General features: G+C 37.6%; 1 protein-coding gene across 1 annotated transcript; it reads right to left on the bottom strand.

The window, feature by feature from the left end:
* Positions 1-771: 771 nt before the first annotated feature.
* Positions 772-19,919, bottom strand: RpS3A (ribosomal protein S3A). Its single transcript, XM_089241027.1, has 6 exons — positions 19,769-19,919; positions 17,960-18,063; positions 6,978-7,291; positions 5,438-5,520; positions 3,604-3,713; positions 772-965 (listed from the first exon to the last, which is right to left on the bottom strand). The coding sequence occupies exons 1-6, from the start codon at positions 19,828-19,830 to the stop codon at positions 838-840; spliced, it is 801 nt and encodes a 266-aa protein (XP_089097153.1). The 5' UTR covers positions 19,831-19,919; the 3' UTR covers positions 772-837.
* Between the last annotated feature and the right edge of the window lie 1,582 nt (positions 19,920-21,501).

Raw genomic sequence — 21,501 nt, 5'->3', positions numbered from 1 at the left:
TATCACTAGAGAGAATGCTACTTCAGGTGCCCATAAACTAGTGAAAGGTTTTTCTCGTTTTTGACGCACCGAGTAACACGCCATTAACAGACGTGCCAACTTTAGGAATCATCCAGAAATCCGGAGATTCTCCCGAAAGAGGGGGGGGGGCGCCGGCACTCAGACTCGATCAAAAATAATAATTCAAATTTTTTTTTTAAATCAATTAAGAAAAAGTTCCATTCTTTTCTCCCCCCCCCCCAAGGCAGGTTTTGCATTGCCCCCGAGCAGAATATAATTCCATCTCAGTCTTTCCATGCAGAATAGAGAGAAATCACATCTACATACTGTTCATGAAACAAGTTGTTTCCTGTCGTGGATGCTAGTGATTGATAATCTTGGGTATATGAACTCTTAAAAGCTTTTATATAACTTGTAAAATCTAATTTTCTGCCAAAATCCGGAGAGCAGGAGGAAGGATGAAAAATCCGGAGTCTCCCACCTAAATTCGAAGAGTTGGCAGGCCTGGTCTCCCAAACTTTTTGTTCCACCGCCCCCTTGGACCATTCCATCGCCCACTTTGGGAAACACTGGTTTAAACAAAACAACCCCAGTGCATACTGAATTAAAAATTATGCACTGCAACTCGCTCTAGTGATAGAGATTCCCAATTACTCATCCCTCAATTGAAAATAAGGATACCATTGAGATTTAAAAATATATATATAAATGACGCTTACAAAGCTAGGAACACATCATTGACTCATACGAAGATGAAAGAATAAAACTGAATTTCTCGTGCTACTTACAAAGTAAGCAGCCAATTTTTTTTATTTGTTTTCTATAAAGTCCATTTTATTACACCGATTCCTGTACAGGTGGCTCATAACCTTCCGGCCTGTCAATTTTAGTACCTTCATCACCTGTTTTAGCTACTGATGTACTTTTGCCCGAACCTTCACCATGAAGATCCAATAACTTTCCAACTGCAATTTGAGAGAGAAACAGATCAACTTATTTCAAAAATCAAAACTTTCAACTTGTGAAAACTAACAAAACCTATCATCAATAAAATAGTTTTAAAAAATTCAGAAGGAATGTTTCGCTAATTTAGAAACTTATTTCCTATCGTACAATATTCCAGGTACTCATATGAGACCTAGCTTTGATTCAAATGGAAACTAAACCAATGGGGTATTTGAAATCCTGAAAATTTTGTATCTTCAGACTCGTTTTTAATAAGACACAGAAACTTTTACATGCCATAGCAACCTGGGATCTGTCAAGCCCGGATAAAAACTGCCACTGGCGATGAAGACTAATCAAGCTATACATAGGGGTGTTTAAATGGTAAAAAAAATTGCTATTTAAGTAACAAGCACAAACAGGAGCACCAGGCCACCATCAAACGCTCCAAACTGTGCCAATGGTGGTCATCCCGCCACCTGACTAGCACCAATCTATTTAATTCACGCAAAATATAAACTATACTTCCCTATTATAGTTATGTGAAAAACACACAAGTTCACGAATTCCAGGATCTTGCTATCAAATAAGTTAGTAAAATATACAACACAAGCATCAAAATGTTTTAACTTCAACTTAAACTGAAATATTGATAAGTATTTCTCATTGAGAAAATATATTGAAGTCCCAAAAGTTAAAGGTTGTGTATAATGTGAGACACCTTTTCTCAACATGAATATTATTTTTCAAAGAATAAATTAAATGTGGATCTACCCCTCCAGCACTACTAAATGCATTTTTATAATCTGACAACTTGCTGCAAACACAAAAAGTGAGGTATCACACAATATTAGGGAAATCGACAATTATAATAGGGTGTTTTAATGCGTGGTTTGCAGGATATACGTGACCCACAGATCATTTTTAGACATGGCTAAAAACATTTAGAAGGTCAAATTAGAAAAAATAATTTGATTGAGCCCACAGACCAAAAACAGTTGTACTGCTTTATTGAGTAAAAGGATTTACAACATTAATTGAAATAAATGATTTCAAGACATTGAGAAATAATGTCAGAATTATCAAAATAATTACAGAATCATTTAAATTGATTTCAGATTAAAATTAATAATTAGTCAGAAACTTTTTTTCCAGAATTCATTAAAAAAAATTTATTTCAGAATAAATAAAAGCGTTGAATGCCATTGCCCCTGTTCAATTTGGGGCCCCATTGGCTCCTAAGATACCACTGTAATTACATGAGCAAGTCCTTACAAATGTGTGTGAGGACTCTCCTTACAATTATAAATATCTCAGTATGAATTGGTGATTTGCAGGCAATTTTAATTTGGCATGCAGTGTCTGAAAGGTTGAAGACTCCTGACTTGCACACAAAGCAAAGAAAACTTAAAGGTTCCTACAGCCAGATTGTACCATGATAGTTGCTGTGTACCACATAAAAATTAGACACTGCAGGGAAAGAAGTTGTCAACAGATAAAATACTGCTACCACTATTTAACTCTATTTAACTGCATATGCACCTCACAAACATACCTCTAGAACAATTTCAAGTGAGAGAATTGGTACATGTCAGAATGTGTGGCCCTAACATATTCATATAGTCAGAATCATGTGTTTTGTTTTCTACTCAAGCTGCCATTTGTCTTCATTTTAATGAGAAAAATGGAAAATGTCTGAATTTTCATGTTATGTAAGTTTCATGTTGTTTGAAGGCCTGTTTGCTCTCTGCTGAGAGGCTGTTTCAAATGGGGGACTGCTCCCATTCAGACATCAAAGTTGGAAACCTGCACAAAACTTCAGCCAAACAATAAATACAAGCTCCTAAAGAGGGGTAATATAATTTTTCACTGAACAGTGGTGTGATTGGACGCTTCACTCTCCCCCCGTATCCACCTTTGCCACAAACACAGATAAAACATTCCTCAACTGATAGGAAGAATTTTCTCACATTTAGGTACCAGGCTGCATGTCCTGGACAAAGCGAAATGCAAAACATCCATACAGACTTGCAAGCATGCCATTGGTACAGTCTACTCTATTTCAGTTAAATAATCCTTCCCTCAACTGGGATTTAAAAGTGCCAGAAACCAGTGCACCAATTACACGAGGAAGTTACGTGTATGTAATCTTTCAATTATAAATGAGTCTCTAAACACATACTTTAAACCAATGATAACTGAAAAAAAATAAGTTTGAAGAGTAATTTCACTGCTCAACCAGGGTTAAGCTAGATAAAAAAATTCCTTTAGCAAAAAAGTGAAAAGGGGGAAGCTTTACCAAAATGATACGACACTAATGATTTATGGTCGGATGTCTTCTCGTTTCGTACCTCCTGTACACATTTTTGCGAAAGTGGCAACTACTTTTTTAGCAATCTATGATTTTCTTTTGAATTTTGCGAAAAATACAACCGTAGCTTAAACCTTGCTGCTCGCCAAACATTTTTAAGGGGTAGTTTTGTGAAAAAAGGGAATTTTTTTATTTTTTATCAGCGAGAAATAATTCTACTTAAAAAAAACCACCTATATTTGAAGTAATTTCAGTACAATGAAAATTAAAGGAAGGAAGTAGAATTTCAATGCTCAATTCATGCATTAAAAAGAAATTAAGACACAATTACATGCTTTCATACATACCATCAAACTTGGGTTTCTTCAAAACCTTCACCTTCCTGATCATGACATCATGAAGAGGATAAATTCCCTGACAGGCCTTCTCTATGTCCTTTCCAATGCTATCAGGTATACTGTGAATAGACAAATGAAAATAAATTATGGCGCCTACATTTCTTTTTAAATTAAAAATTTACAAATCTCTGCATTAGCTTTAAAATTGAAGTTTTATAAATATCATTTCCAATCATGTGCAGTTGAACACAAATCTGATGATACAAATGAGACTGAAATTTATATTTAAAGAAAAAAATCATTTAATTGAGGATTTGACAATAGGTACATGGACAAACATTAGAATTCGTCAAGTATCAACTATATAATTATCGGCACTGCAAATCTTGCAGTTTGAGAATGTTTTTGGCAGTATTACATGGTTCAATAAAGACTGTCGTAGGAGGCAAGTATACTTGCTTACTCCAATAAAACCATTTAAAGTCAACTTTCTATAAGCATGGTCATCGCCAACGTGGCGACTTTCTCGCGTGAACCAATCATTGATTTTACAGTGGTCAATTTAAGATACTTCACAAGGAACGCATACGATTGCTCAAAAATTAAATTTATTACATGAAATTAATCTAATATGTGGTGATAATCAATCAAAATATGTGGGAAATGCAGAAGACCATGAACAAACTATGCACAAAAAATTAAATTAATGAAATATGTGGTTTGACAAGGGTTGCCAAAACCAGCAAACACTGCATTTGCTATCAAGGTTGCCAATTTTGGAATGGAAAAAAGTCTCAACATTGACACCGATCATGCTTATGCAGACGTGCCAACTTTTGAAATCCAGAGATTCTTCTTGTCTCTATCTTTTGACATTTTTGTGCTACCGTTTTATTCAAAATGAAATATGATTTCCCTCACTAGGACACAAGTCACCTGATCATGTGAAAACAAAATAATAATTCATTAGATGGGTGCTAGAGTGTTGGAAACCATCTGATATTCGTAACTCAAAATTTAACATTCTAGTAACCTGAATGATTAATATTAACAGAACTTTTATAATAGAATAATATCGCACTCTGGAATCAAGTGCATTATTTTTGTCTAAAAACCTGAAAACTCTTGAAATTGAATAACTCCACAGTAAAAAGTAATTTTATATTTTAGACATGGTAAAATTTTGACGATACTCAAATAATGAAAAAATAATGGTACATTATTTTAAATACCAAAAACATGTGACTCAATTTTTGGCGCAAATTCATTTAGAAAATTCGGAATTGGCCTGAATTAAAAAAATAAAACGCTACATCTTTCATGAAACCATAAAGAGTTAAGATGGCATGAAAATTTCGGAAAAATATTGATCCATCAGATGAATGGGGGGAAGGCATCACTCAGTGTACTGTCCAAAACAGAGGCGGCTTCAAACATAGTTTCGGTGCATAAGATGCACAATTGAAATTGCCGCTAAAGCTCCCAGCGGTGTTCCACTCTTTCTCACCGCAAGGAGAGTGGGAATTTTTGGCTAGGTTCCGCAGACTGATGTCAACCAACGAACCACTGATGGTTTCTAATGCCAACCAGTTCACAACATAGGCAGAAAAAAATCTCAATTTTAAAGATTCGGCAAAAAAAAAAAAACCAATTTTTAGAAGCAAAAGCATATAATCATATTCACTAGCTAAAATCTTACTAAATAAGATCAAATCAAAACAGTTGGCAGGTATGCATTGATCTGAATCCAAAACAAGAATTACAAGAGACAAAAGATTAGTTTAAACACAAACCATCCCCCCATTAGAGCTATAAAATATGCATTTATCTATTAGAAACTTACAGTTTGTTGACAACTTCTTTTAAATCAGATGAAGTCACCTCTCTGGTCATGATCTCGACCATCTTCTTCCTAATTTGACGCACCTGTAGAAAAAAAGAACACACACATTAGTGAGAATTAGCCAAATTATGGACAATTCCAAATTTGCCGCTGTGGTGGTCGAGTGGTTATAGTGCCGGACTCGTGATGCGAGGATCCGGGTTCGAACCCCACAGCGGTGGTCGGCTGAAGTTGGTTTTCTGTGGTTCCCAACTTCAAGGCGCAAATGCGAGCCGATCTCCCCGTTCAAAAGTCTCGCCACAGAGAGCAACAGTCCTACAACGGTAAATCATTCAACCATAACACTTCACTCATAGTTAGTAAAACTGGGGGCAGATGACAGCACTACACATAACAAGCATTACACAGAAACAAACTTTACGTCAGGTTGCACTACACGTACACGCACATTCCCGCATATACCGATTCGTTGGGGGGTTCCGCGGGGGGGGGGGGGTGCATGTGTGGTGTAGCAGTAGTAGGTAGGGGATCCATGATGTTCTTAAGTCAGCCGCCTCGTTGGGCAATTTGCCTGTTGTGGCGTTGTATTTGTAAATAGGCATTCATGTAAATTATTTTTGTAAATCTAATATCGACTCCTAAAACATCTGAAATATCCGAACTTCAGGAAAAGAATGCGTACGAATTTTATTTAAAGAGTTGGTTCATTTTATTAAGTAGCAACCCAAGTTCTACACATTGTAGGTTCTTGGGGACTCAGTAAGATAATGTTACTGTATTCCAAGTGATATCACTTACAATAGGCTAGTTTAAATGCAAAACAATTCTGTATCAGATTACGATGTCAAATGAAAAGACACGCAAAAGGATAACAGGATTGTATGTAGATATGTAAAACCTATAGATTGAGAACCCCCAACTGAGACACACTAATCAATAAAGCAGTTTTCTACCCTTTGTGTCTAAGAACATATGTATTTTTTATTTTATTTTGTGCAAAAACCAACGTCTGATTTGTTGTCAAAAAATGAGAGATTCTTTAACTAGTTATCATAGTCACATAGCGACTTGCAAATCATTTCTGCTATACCATGGAAAAGACCAGCAGGTGATGGCATAACTCGTGGGACCACCCATACAAGTTTTATTTATATAAACATGATCAATGTTTTACAATTGAACTCCAATTTGGCAAAAATCAGACAATAGAAACATTTTTATTCGTTCAATTGAGAAAATCATATCGGGTTGAGATTAACAAATATACACACAGAAACGTCTAAAAAATGTTAAAACGGAATCACTTACATCTGGGTCCAACTGTAAATACATAATAAATCTGTGAGGTGAGTCACTGATGCAGACATGTCGAACGCCCAAAATGTTAGTGAAAATTCGTTCAGTGAATACACAGCCCACTTTTATTTGATAAGGACCCAGAAAATCCTAGTAATTTTTACATCATTTATGGCAAAAGTCTTAATAATAATAAAAATAAGAGTTCTTTCATCCCTTACATAATAACGGACACTTAACATACCTGTGTGTGTTGGGCGTAACAGGTCTTCTTAGCTTGGCTTGCACATTTCTTAGTGAAACCAATGCAGAACATCCTCAGCAGGTAGCCATCAGTAGTCTTGACATCTACGTTGGCTTCAATGAGCGTCTGCCACTTCTTGACCATTGACCTCAACTTATCAGTCGTCAAGTTCATCCCGTGGAAGTTAGTGAGCACATTTCTTCCCTGAACTTCCTCCGCAATGAGACGGAACTTGCGAAAAGCGATCTCATCGTTCTGTAAATCTGCCAGTGACGTCTCGAACACTCTTCCTTTCAAACCTTCAGATGCTATTTCTATATTGAGAAAAAAAAATCCCATATAAAATGGATTTAACAGAGTTACTATGTTCATTGTTCAGAAAAACGAGTTGAAATGCTACACATGAAAACGAATCAGGCATCAAAGATGACCTTTGATTCAATGTGAAACTGAACCACTGAGATTTGTGCTACAGTCGTTAGAAATAGTTTCTCGGGAAGGGGGGGGGGTGGAAACAACTGTCAGCATGAATCCATTTTTATAATGTTTCCTCCCTGACACAAAACTAGCTGCTGGCATCGTGACAAGGTGTTGCACTGAGACTCAGATGATCGGCCCCAAACTGGGAACATGAATCATTACTGTATTTTACCAAACAGGTAAATTTCTCTAGGAAAAAAAAAAGGTTTTCTCATGATACATGGAAATCTGGGTTAGGGCAATCATCTTACACCTGGTTGCTTTACCTGAAACCAGCACTTTACTAATTTAAAAAAAAAAAAATTTATAGGCACCCATTGTTTATTACCACAACAAAATCAGGCCGCAAGCACACAACCCTTCACCCCAAAATATAAGTAATTAAAAATAACCAATTGCCATGAAGGCTTGCATCATTCCCCCACACAGCCTGCAGCAGGACCCTAGCTGGGACCTTTGGCGGGCCCCTCTATAGTGAATTTATAACATGAAAAAATGAGAATTGTTCCAGTCCCTCGGACTGTTCTGTTTGTCCCACCCTCACGGGGGGGGGGGGGGGGGGGGAATAACTGGATACTCAATATCAACTTTGAATACAAGTGAAAAACAAAGAAAAATTAATCAGCAATCATCCAAAAAAATCGAAGATGTAAGTACAAAGGGGGGGGGGGGGAGAAGAGGAGAAATGAATTACATTGAACCACCAACCTTTGTACTGGCAGTTGTACCCTCTAATTCACCAACTCCAGTCACATTGCTATATTGCAATTTACTTCTATTAACAAGTTGTTGGGGTTAGAAATGAAGGCGCCATTGATCGGAAGGTCACCTCAATCTCATTGGGGAAAATAAATATCTTATCTATATTTCTCCCCCCCCCCCAATTTGAGCTTGGGATTCAATAACAACCCTCGCAATGGTAGAAGAACATCCAGCAATCACTGCAGATTCTCATGCTGCTGCCAGATTTGAAATAAGATTGTTCAACTGTGTATTATGCAAATTCAAGTGTCATTTCTTGAATCTGATTGGATACGGTGACCCTGTATGATTGAGGAAATTTCCCTCAAATGGTTGCATGTTATATTTTCGCTCACATTTGTTTGTTTTTTGTAGTATGAATTAACTCAAGATAAAGTTGTATTTCCATTTATCATGAGGATATCCTGAAGGACGAACAGCGAGGTCATGGCCACTTTCTATTGCTGTTGTCATTATCACAATCCAACATATTGCTCAAAAATTCCACACGTAGAAATTGAGATACATCTCTCATTTCTTTTTCCTCACTTAGGAATCGTAAGACGCACACTTCTTTAAAATATATAAGTACAGTAGACTCTCTGTAACTCAACACATGGATAACTCAACATCTGTTATTCCCTTGGTTGGCCCAATACTGATTTCAATGAAGGGGAAACGCTCTAACTCGATACATGTTTGGCTTAATTCAACTACGATTTTTGTCCCCACTGGTTTTTACAGTTTCCCGTGTTACCATTCGAAGAATTTTTTGACGTTATATGTGGGTACTTCGATAATCCAGACAAAAAATTTGTGAATTTGTGGATGTTAGAATGGATGCAAAAATTTCTATTTTAAATGCAGTTAAAATGATTGATTCTGCATGGAACTGAGGAATGAGTGCCATGATATTCAGAACTGCTTCCGTCATGTTGGTTTTTGTTCAGAGTCTTTGGAAAACGATTATTTCTCCGAAAATTCCTCCCAGATTGAGCGTGGAAAAAACATAAATAGCAAGCACTTTGGGTGATTGTATCAACGATGAATTTATGAGCATTGACTCTGATCTTGTAACCTCAGGACTTTTAGCAGACGACGATATTCTAGAATCAATCAACCAAAGCAAGTGCTTCATGTTTCGAAGAAACAGAATCACACAAAGTTCAGATGAAGAAGCATCTGCACCATCTCTCCATAATGCACTAAAAGCACTAGATGTGATACCTCACTTTCCACGCAGTCAGGAAAAAGCCAAACAATTGCCGTATAAAAACTGAATAGTGTAGAAAAATTCAGAGTGAAACCCCGCTAACTCGTCGTTTGTCAATACTTTTGTGGTGTCAAGTTACAGGGAGTACACTGTACGTACAATTTGTTGCAACATACTTGCGTTTCATCTTTTTCTAACAAAGAACATCCAGCCACTTTACATGTCTGCTAGAACCAATGAAAAACATTGCTGATTGTCATTTTATTAAGCCAATCATTGATTTTTGCCGAAAAGGAAGAGGGTTAACGCGCTCTCTCCGCTTTATCTCTCTTCTCTATGGAAATGTGGTCGTTTGTAGGGCAGAGTGCTAAGACACTTCGGATTTTCCTCTTTGCAAATACGAGTGTTAATATTCTTTAAGAAACACACTAAATTGTTTCAGGTGAGATAAATAGATAGGGCTACTTAGTCTGGTTTGGCCATTCATTTGCAGGAGTTATATTTTGTTCAGTATTAGTACAGGTTGAGAATTGTAGACACCTTTGAGCTCGAGGTTATGCTAGCGATACCATATACCATCTTTAAGAGAAAAACTGCAAATAAATTTAACTCTCAAATTGAAGTAGCTTATTTTTTTAGCAATGCCCTTTTATATTTCATTTTATACTCATGAATGACAATCTCACTGGTTCAGTAGAACATGATCGTGTCAATGCTGTATTTCATTGCCATTTTGCAGATCCCTCAGGGAATGATAGCTGTGCCTATGACCAGGTGTGACGGCCACCTGGATCTACACTTGCAGTAATCAGGTGTGGGCATGTGTGAATTTTGCTGTGTCGGAAAGGTGCAGAGAACAGTGACGACGTCCTTGTCTTCTGCCAAAAAAATTAATTTGGAAAAACATCTCATCGGGTATGCAAAGAATGTTCCAGCTAACAGTGGATGCTAGGCAGAATCTAAATCCAATTTATCAATTGTTGAGCATCCATTTGCTTCTAATGTGCTTCGGCTAATAGATCGGGCACACATAAGTGACATTTCCGTTCCCAGAATAAATGCCCGCTCTGTATCCACATAGTGGTTTATAAACTTGCCCGAGACCTAATGACCACCCCAGGGGTCAGCACGGATCATGGCCTCAAAATTAGTGAAAATAGTGACCAAAATGTTTGAAAAAGTGACCAAATTGTGACCGAAATGTTTAAAAGTGACCAAATAGTGACCAAAATATTTTTAGAGAGAGACCAAATGGACAATGAATTTTTATTACCAAATTGAATGAATTGAAATTGAATTTAGTTTTAACTTTGCATTTCAATAGAACTCATTGAAATTGCTTTTTTTACATAATAGATAGAAATAATTAAATCAAACTCAAACGCATTCTGCTAACCAGAAAAGTTTTGAATAACTTATCAAATTTATCAACAACTATGAGTGAGAGAATAACTACATTACATCCCTTTTAAGTAACAGCAGCAATGCCTTCCCCCATGTTGCTTTGCACAACCCATCTTAAAATCAATTTAAGCAGGAAAAACTTCAAAGCGGGAAAAATTTTTCACATTCAAAGAAGGGAAAAAAATGAAATAACACAAAATTTGATGAGAGAATTTGTCCCATCTACATTCCAGTGGATTTTTCATTCACGTTATGCTATGAATGACAGTATACAAAATGTACTCAAACTTTTTTTAACTAGTACAAATTTGATTTACATACCTAGGTTTGTGTAATATGTTCCAACAAATTTTAAGAAATTTACTTAATGATTAAAAACCATAAAATTAAATTTTTAACATTTTAAATTATTAAATTAAAAAATTACTTAAATTACTGAATTATAAATTATTTAAATTATTAAATTGAATAAAATATTTAAATTATTAAATTGAATAAAATATTTAAATTACTAAATTGAATAAAATATTTAAATTATTAAATTGAATAAAGTATTCAAATTATTAAATTAACTAAATTATTTTAATTATTATATGTTGAGGGAGGGGCAATCCACCCTCCCCCCCAGCGTCAATGACAGAGCCTACTGATGTATACATATATATGATGTATATCAATTGTCATCGTGCCACACCCCTAAGACCTTCAAGTCTATCTCCACCTATGGCTGGACTGGGAAAAGTGGGCGAGTACTATTTTACAGGCGGGGGCACCAAAATAATACTGTCCTTGGGTGAGGGAGAAAATAAACCAGTTTTGAAATTGTTTGCTTTGAGAGAAAAATTTGTAAAAATATATATTTTCCCTTTTTTTACACACAACATACACCCCTGCAAAAAAAAAAAAAACCACATTTACTCCTTTACCCAGAAACACAGGGGTGGGAAGTGACAAAGTCCATTTGGAGCAGCTTTGAAGCAGCAAAATTCAGGATTCGAAGCAGTTTTGGAGCAGCAAATTCAGGATTTGGAACAGCAAAATATAGGATTCGGATCAGTTTTGGAGCAGAAAAATATAGGATTTGGAGCAGATATTTATTGGAGCAGGGAAATTAACAAGAATATTTTCGTTAACCCTCATCCCTTTTCAAAATAAAACTGCACTGTCTTTTGTTATCAAAAATCTTTTCATCAGCTTGTTTTTTGTTTTTGGTGTTTCAGGCTTTTGACACCTTGTTCGAAAGAGAGGCTGTCATAAAATTTTTCACACCAGTCTATTTAAGATGATTTTTGCTTACTGAGGGCACTATTTGCTGTCTTGAACAGCAGCACTTCAAATGAGCAAAAAATTTTCTATAAGTTTTTTATACTCGGAAAAAAATTGTTGCAAAATGGGGGAGAATTTCGGAAGAATCAACACGACGTTTGGCGATTAAGTACGCATTATTTGGCGAGATTAGCGATCTGACACTCGTTATTCGGCAAAGTTTCTAAATTAACATTCGTAATTCGGCGAAAACACACTTTTTACTTCCGGAATGGAAATTTTTTTCACGAAACATCTGGATTTGACGCAATGATGATCGACTACAGTAATTTCTGCTGCTTCCAGTGGCGACTTTCTTTTAAACGGCAACTGACTCGCATTTGCACTTTAAAGCTGAAAGACCATTGCAAACTATCTTCAGTTGCACAATCACGGATATTATCGGGGTTTCACGATGGAAAGGCCGATAGTTTAAATAAGGCGTACAGTGGAATATATACACGCTCTTAGAAAGAATCGTTTCACGGTAAGAAGGAACAAAAAATTTTTGGCGTCCTTTAAGAAATTCTGGACATACGAAGCAAAATTAGCTATTTGGCGCAGAAAAATACGAAACCACTATTGGAGCAGGATGGCGCAAGATGTTAATTTTGGCGCAGTGTTCCTACCCCCCGGGGCGGGAAGTGACAAAGTCCATTTCGGAGCAGCTTTGGAGCAGTAAAATTCAGGATTCGGAGCAGTTTTGGAGCAGCAAACTATAGGATTTGGAGCAGATATTTATAAATTGGAGCAGCGAAATTAACAATATTTTCGTTAACCCTCGCCCCTTTTCAAAATAAAACAACTGCACTTGTTGTTTCAGGTTTTTGACACCTTGTTTGAAAGAGCAGCTGTCATAATATTTTTCGCACCAGTTTATTCAAGATGATTTTTGCTTACTGAGAGCACCATTTGCTGTCTGGAACAGCCGCTCCTCAAATGGGCTAAAAATTTTCTATTTAAGTTTTCAATTTTTTTATACTCGGAAAGAAATTGTTGAAAATGGGAGAAAATTTCAAAGAATCAACACTATGTTTGGCGATTAAGCACTCATTATTTGGCGATATTGGCGATTCAATACTCGTTATTCGGCAACATTGGCGATTTAACACTCATTAATCGGCAACATTGGCGATTTAACGATTATTATTCAGCAAAGTTTCTAAATTAGCAATCGGCGGGCATGCGCTTCTTACTGCCGGAATGAAATTTTTTTTCACGAAACATCGGGATTTGACGCAATGACGATCGACTACAGTAATTTCTGCTGCGTCCAGTGGCGACTTTTTTTTTTTGAAAACGGAAACCGACTCGCATTTGCGTTTTAAAGCTAAATGACCAAAAAAAAACCAAACCATCTTCAGTTACACGATCACGGATAATGTCGGGATTTCGAGATGGAAAGCCCAATGCAGGAGCCGATAGTTTAAATAAGGCGATAGTTCAAGTACAGTGGAATAAAACACGCTCTTCTCGGAAAGAATCGTTTCGCGGCAAGCAAGAAGAAAACATTTTTGGCGTCCTTCCCAAAATTCCGGGCATACTGAAGCAAAATTCGCTATTTGGCGCAGAAAAATACGAAATTACACTATTGGAGTAGGATGGCACAAGATGTTAATTTTGGCGCTGTGCGGCGCAATTGGCGCAGAGTTCCCACCCCTGTACCCCTGGAAAAAGTATAATTTTGGCCTTCCCCCCGTAATTTTTAACAGAAAAATAGACTCAGCGGCCTTACCCGGTAAATTTCCCATGAACCTTGTAAGCACCAACGTGGCGACTTTTTTTCGCGCCAAGGAATCGCCGTTTTGCGGTAGTCAATTCAAGATGGCTGACAAAGGGCACATAAAAAATTACAAAAAAATATATAATTTATAATATGAATTAACCTAATATGCGGCAATATGCGAAAATCGATAGAAATATATCGGGAAATACGGAAAATTAGGATGAAATGAACAGAAAAATCGAATCAACAACATACAGAGTTTATGGATGCTGCTGTCAGGGCTACCTATTTTAGCGCGAAAACAAGTCGCCACGTTAGCGCTGACTCCTCCCGTAACTTTCAACGAACAAAAATAGTGAATTCGCCCCCATCCGGGACACCCGATTTACCATGGCCGTAATACAATTGTTTTTTCTGGCGGGGAAACGTAATTTTACTGCCCCTTGACTGTGAAATTCGATAATTTTGCAAAGGAATTTTTATTGCGTTTTCTTAAATATACCATTCCATCAAAAACGCCGTCCAAGGCATTGCCGCCCCCCCCCCCGTTTTTGGATCTGATCACGGTATGTAGCAATCCGGGTCGCAAGTACGAACGAAAATTTACTATCGCTCGGGGCCGGTATCCACTCTTTTTAACAGAAAATGAGTAAACTCGGCACCTTTCCTCGTTCAACACCCGTGGAACCAGACCCCGCCCTCTCCTATTGCGGTCATAACAGACTCGAGACAAACGTTTTAATAACTCCCGAGGTCTAAAAATAAGATTTTTTTACACATCAAGAATGGCGCGCAAGATGTCGATATTTGTTGGGGGGCAGAGCGTACCGACTGAGCTGAAGAAAAACAATGATCAGAAGTTCATTTTGAACTCTTTTTCCATAAAAGTTGCAAAAACAAAAAAACAAGATCATTTTCGTTCATCAAAAATACGGCCGGCAATCAAAAGGGAGAAACAAATCGAATCCCGACATACATCCATGCGGAAAAAATAGACATCTCACCTATAGAGAAAAAACCAGTCTATATATCCGTGCTCCCGTGAGGGTACGCCGCCGCCGATTTGCATACAGCGTCGGAACCGGTTCCCGCACGTGCATGGAGGGAAAAAAAAAGAAAAACAATATTAAGTCAACAATCAGTATCGTGAAGATGCTCTAAATTAAGTTACGGCCCGGGAATAAAAAAAATTAATATTAGGCCCTTTAAATTAGGAAAAAAATGTGAAGTAGGGGCCAAAGGCGCGCTCGGTGTGTGCCCATCGTTAAATCCGCCTCTAGTTACGGCTCGCATGCACGTTAACTGAGTTTTTATCAGCTTGATGACAAATTTTCATCTGATCTGGAAACCCTTGTGTTAAACTAAATGTTGAATTGCAGGATTCTGTGATATTTTCATAAATAGTTCTCCTTTCGATCAAATTTGGGGGTACGGTTTCTTGCTGAGATTTAAATCCAGTTAGAAAAATAGTACGAATTTTATTTGTCGATAGATCGCGATTTTCAATCGGATGATTTTTTTTTTATTGTAAGTAAATTCAAAATACATGCGAGCTTCTTTAACCTTGGCCAGCTACAAGAGTATTCTCCAAAGCGTATTAATACGCTTAATACGTATTAATAATGCGCGCTTTGGTATTCTCCCGCTGCGCATAAGTTAGCTTCTGCACGGGCTCTCTAATCGTCATTTCAAATAAAATTTTAAAAAATTAACAAAAGTAACGATAGAACAAACAACAAATGTAACTTGCTCGATGCTCCAAGAAAGGAATTCGGCCCTTATAGGACTAAAAATTTTTAAAACAAATAAAATAAAGGATCAATTTTAAAATAATATGAAAATGAAAGAACGAGTGAGCACGTGGGGAAATAAGAAAGAATGGTAGTATAGGGGGGGGGGAATTCTTTGTTGTAAGTACGCCTTTTATGCTAGTTTTTTTTCCGACCGGCTTTTCCATAAAATGACGATTCTTTAACCAAGGAGCTTTCTTTTTCCAAGCGCCTTGAAATCAAGTTCCGCTGACGTCACACGGTATGCTCCCGGGAAGATAAGATGCCTTCGATCGTAGTTCAACGAAGGGAGGGAGAAAATTAGCGATATTGAACAGGTAAAGTTCCTCCTTGAAGAAAAGAAAAACACTGACAGCAGAAAAGCGCGCGAGACCGAGGTTTTTTGCTAAAAAAGTGGAAAAAGTGACCTGGGCCTGAAAATACGTAATAAAAGTGACCAGTTTCTAAAAAAGTGACTTTTAGGGAAAAAAGTGACCCGTGCCGAGCCCTGCCACCCTTTAACATGCTACACTGGTGAAATAAATTAAGATAATTTGCATATTTTATTGAATTTTATGAAAAGAACTGAACTGAATGTAAAACCACTGCTTCTAGACAAAAATGAAAATCTTGTAAGTCAAATACGTAAGCGTACACGTGTGTAGGCGGAGCCAGTAGAGAAACAGGCTTTATAAGAGGGCGTAAGTTAAGACTTAAGACGCATTTCGTTCGCTAGCACACCTCGGCGAATTTCTTGGTGATATTTTGCAGCAATCGGTTATTTTCAAATTGTAACAGTAAAAATGAGTAACCACCAACGTTTAGATGATGGAATGAGGTGGTGAATTGTGGGGAGGCCAGAAGCAGGCCATTCTCAAGTCCAGATTTATAGAGTTTTCAATTTAACGCCTAAGGTCGTGTGTAACTTATGGAAACAGTTCCAGGATACCGAATCCATCGAGAGAAAGCCTGGGCAAGGGTTCACCGTCCAAGAGCCACGACGGCCAGAGAAGATCGCCATTTGTCGATTATAGCGAGGCGTAACAGGAGTGCTACAGATTCTCAGCTCTCTCGTGACTTGTATGCAGCCACAGGAACTCGTGTATCAAGGGCGACTGTTTCCAAGACTTCATGAGAGAGTTGTTTGCAAGAAGACCTGCTGTTTGCGTCCCGCTCACTTCTACGAACAGGAGAATCCGTTTATCATGGTGTAGAGAACAGAGATTCGAGTATAGATCAATGGGCGACCATTCTCTTCACTGATGAGTCCCGGTTCAGCCTAAACACAGATTCTTGCCGTACGCTAATGTGGAGAGAACCAGGGACCCGCTACCTACCCTCCAATGTCCGCGAAATCGACCATTATGGCGGAGGAGGTTTAATGGCCTGGGCATCATGTTGGATGGTCGCACACCTCTCCATGTCTTTGAAAGAGGCACTGTGACTGGTGTGAGGTATAGGGATGAGGTCTTGGAGCCCTATGTTTGCCTTTTCAGGGGTGCAGTTGGCCCTGAGTTCATTTTAATGGACGATAACGAGAGGCCACATAGAGCTCTTCTGCTCGACGATTTTCTAGAGAGTGAGGATATTCGCCGGATGGATTGGCCAGCCTGATCTCCAGGCCTTAACCCTATAGAGCATGTCTGGGACACTCTGGGGAGGGCAATTGCAACTCGCAACCCCCTCCGAGAACCATCCAGGGAATGAAAACAGTGTTGCTGAACAAGTGGGACGAATTGCCACAGGAAATGATAAACTGCCTTATTTCAAGTATGAAATCACGCTGTGAGACCTTGTATATCTGTAAGAGGGGACCCATACCCCCTATTAACCCATTTTTTTGTTTATTATGCAACCGCTGTTTCATACCTTTCAACTCCAATGAGTGTTACGCACGATCATGCGTGTGTATTACAATTATTGAATGGTTACTTGTTTTGTATTGTGATCAATGTATGTACATATCAAATTTCATTAAAATCGGTACAGTAGTTCTAGAGATAATCGACCAAGTCTGCAAATTTTCTAAATTTCTTACGCCAGTGTAGCAAACAGTTTCCGATAATCTTGTGAAGTCCTCACACTCCTTCAATTCAGTTATCATGCACGAAAATATGTGCCAACACCAACTTTTTAGTTGCCATGGCGACCTGGTACCTGGAATTTGCCCGGAATCTCAGCCTAAAACAATGTCTCTCCGGACCCTTGGGAATTTTTATGTGTTTCATTGGTGGCTACACATATATCATCGCATCTTCCCCCCCCCCATCGTAACGTCACAGGAAATGTGCAACAGAAGTGAAACTTTTTTTTAAAACATTCAGGTAAAGAAATGGCAACTTACTTGTTCCCTGGGTTCTGTTGACCAACGTCTTCCCCACATTTCTCTGGCTGAACATCGCCGGTGCTTTGACATCATACCAGTCTTTCCTCGTGAACGGATCAACACTGTAATACACCATACAATATCAGACACATGAATTGCAATACCATTTACATCATATATATCAGTTTTCCCAACTCTTTTTGTCCCATCACCTCCCCTATGCAATCTAATCCATAGAATCCTAGGTATATAAAAAAGATTTTTCAAGAAAACAATGTATTTTTTCATTAATGGAAGTAAAATCGTAAGGATTTTCCACTTTTACAGAATTTTTCTACCTTATGCATTTTTCCACTTTTTAGAAATGTGACATCATGCAAAGACATCGCCTAATAGCACCAAGTCGCCAATCACCACCAACCAGTAAGTTAAATTATTGTCATTACTTTCCTATCAAATCACTGCAAAAAACATTGCTCCAAATAGGACATATGGTCAAAGCAAAAAAGTCATCTCACCAATTCCAGATGTCACAAGGACGCTGGATGTTTGGCAAATTGTCTCCCCCACCGAAAATGAAATGCCTTTTTTGTTATTTGACACAATGGTGACAATTAACGTTACGCCTGTGAACTAACAAACTGATACACGTTGGAATGTGTGTGCGCGTGTAGTGAACCTTCTGTGAAGTTTGTCTGTATGATATTAGTTACTTGTAATGCTGCAACCTGTCATTAATTTTTTCTAACCATGCATGAAGTGTAATGATTTAATAGTATATCATTGTAGGCCTGTTTTTCATTGCAGCAAGCCTTTTAAACGGGGAGATCGGCTCACATTTACACCTTTTAATTTGAAACCACAGAAAACCAACTTCAAATGGCCACCAATGTGTCCTTTTTACTGCATATATGGAATATAGTTACAAGAATTAAATAAAAATTAATTTAAAAACTTATGCATTCCCTATCCAGTGATAGATGCTGTCGCCGCAAGGCCAGTGAGCCACCAAAACAATAACCCATTAGACAATGTGCAAGCACATGATGATAGCGTTGGTAACATACCATGTTTTAATGCAGGCTAAAACTTGGCGATATCGGTATATTGGGAATTAACCCCTATTTCTGCTAGAGAGCAAGGTGCCATGTCAGTGAGTGACTAAAAGAGCAACCTACAGCGGTCACAAAGTGAGTATGCGAGTGACCTATGTGCAGGGAACCAGGGCGGTCGTCTTCAGAGCATCGACAGCCCCCGGGCCAAGTGATGCTTGAGGCCTTTTACCTGGTAAATTCTCAAAAATTTCAACCACTTCTTATTTTTTTTATGAGGCCCGGGTGGGCCCATGCATTAAGACGGCACTGCAGGGAACCACGTCTGTGACAAAAACACGAATGTATGGAGGCGGCCTATTTCAGGAATCAAGAAAATTAGACCATATAAAACTCATAAATCCGCCTCTGGTTACATCCACCGCCACTGTAATAAACACGAATAAATGATCAACATACAAGATTGACATAGACACCTTCGCGATTAGACATACATATGTCCAAGTCGGACGTCTGGTGTCTCGAGCCACATCGCGAATTGACCAGACATCAGACACCAGCCACTTCGATCATTTGTTAGCCACTTTTCGCGGAGATACTACACCTCAAACACAGAACGAAGCATGTATCTACATATGACCAGTCATTACGCGACTCCATACTTGTCCAATCCGTTTCCATCCACACGACAATCAACCATCGAAATAAAAGACATCTTCCCAATGATTCGAATTAACACAGAGATTGATTACGGAATAAAATTTTTCACACTTACACCTTCTTTTTGACTCCCTTTTTGCCTCCTTTCGCCAAACCCTTATTTTTACCGACCGCCATCGCTGCAAACTTAACGTGGGGAAAGGGATTTTTTTTAATACAAAAAATGAAAACAAAGTGGATTTCCGACTATTCGTAGTAGTTGTTTACTACCAACGTCGGAAAAAAATTCGAATAATGAGTTTCTGTATCTGCTAAGAGATGTCGCTTGTTGTAACTCTGATGGTGTGAATAATTTGTGACCATATTTTAAGAAATAATTTCAGGATTAATGAGGGAAATGATTCGGGAATTAGTGAGGAAGAGTAATTTCATAATTGAGGGGAATTATTTCAGAATTAATGAGGGGAATTATTATTTCAGAATTAATCAGGGGAATTATTATTTCAGAATTAATGAGGAAATTATTTCAGAATTAATGAGAAAATGATTCCAGAATGAATGAAAGGGATCTTAGAACTGACGAGAGAAATAATTTCAGAATTAATGAGGGAAATGATTGCAGAATTAATGAGGGAAATGATTGCAGAATTAATGAGGGAAATGATTGCAGAATTAATGAGGGAAATGATTGCAGAATTAATGAGGGAAATGATTGCAGAATTAATGAAAGAAATATTTCAGAAATAATTAGAAATATTTCAGAAATAATTAGAAATATTTCAGAAATAATTAGAAATATTTCAGAAATAATTAGAAATAATTTCACAGAATCAATGAAAGAATTAATTTCAGAATAAACGAAATTGTTTCAAAATTGTTGAAAGATACAATTTTAAAATTAAGGAGAGAAATAATAATTTTAGCATATTGATGAGAAATAATTTAATCAGAATTCGTGGAGAAAAAAAGCATTTCAGAATTCATTAAAATTCCTAACTCATCAAAAATATTTCCAGAATTATTGGAAGAAATTTATTTATTCAAAATTGCTTGGCCGAGGCCTACACAAGAGAATTATGCGGTGATGAAATTCAATTTGAAAAGTGTGAAGGCTAGAACATGCCGGGACGGTCCTAGAAATTCTACCGCCTCAAACGAATAATATTTTTGCCACCCTTAAGAGATACCTAGTATCTGAAAAGAGTTTTCTTTCCTCACGTCTATTACCTTGATACAGTGTTCCTAAAGTGTTGATCAGCCCCCCCTCCCCGTGGAGGTGATAACGAACATGATTTAAGATGTCTCGAGAGAATTTCTTAAAAATAAAAACATCCTGATGAGAGTAAATACATACATCAAATCGATATGACAACTTTTCTTTGAAGTGGCGGGAGGGTTCCCATATTGCGCGCACCTGTTCACATTTTTTCCTACGGGTTTTGGATAAATGTCTGCCTTTCAATGTGTTAAATGAGTTATTTAGCACATATATATCATATAACAAATTAAAATCCTACATAAAATCAAGTATCACATTTGCGCGCATTTTTATGAGAAAACGTTAAAATAAATAAAATGATATTTATTCTGAATCCAAAGCAGTGGCGTCGGAGCCGGGGGTGCTGTGGGTGCTCGAGCACCCACGGAAGTTTGTAGAACGGGTCCGAGCACCCACAGAATTGATTCAAAAATCGAAATTTCCTACATGAATCTCAAGACCAGCACCCACAGGTTCAAAACACTTCCGACGCCCCTGATCCAAATACAAAATTTATTTATTGAAAATCCAAGAATTGCTCTCCTCACACACATTTCCTTGTTTTTGAAATCAGAATTCCCCGCATTATG

The sequence above is a fragment of the Pholcus phalangioides genome, unplaced genomic scaffold (genome assembly GCF_987345545.1).
Source record: "Pholcus phalangioides strain wild (caught in Gottingen) unplaced genomic scaffold, Ppha-v1.0 ptg000013l_1, whole genome shotgun sequence".
Taxonomy (NCBI): domain Eukaryota; kingdom Metazoa; phylum Arthropoda; class Arachnida; order Araneae; family Pholcidae; genus Pholcus; species Pholcus phalangioides.
Note: the sequence above shows the minus strand (reverse complement) of the source record. Positions and strands in the feature narration are given on the sequence as shown.

Excerpts from the sequence above, each read along its gene's own strand:
- RpS3A (XM_089241027.1), bottom strand. The coding sequence starts at position 19,830 with ATGGCGGTCGGTAAAAATAAGGGTTTGGCGAAAGGAGGCAAAAAGGGA. Across the intron at positions 7,292-17,959 it reads CAACAGAACCCAGGGAACAA|AAATAGCATCTGAAGGTTTG; the intron begins GTAAGTTGCCAT and ends TTCTCAATATAG. Across the intron at positions 966-3,603 it reads GAAGAAACCCAAGTTTGATG|TTGGAAAGTTATTGGATCTT; the intron begins GTATGTATGAAA and ends CTCAAATTGCAG.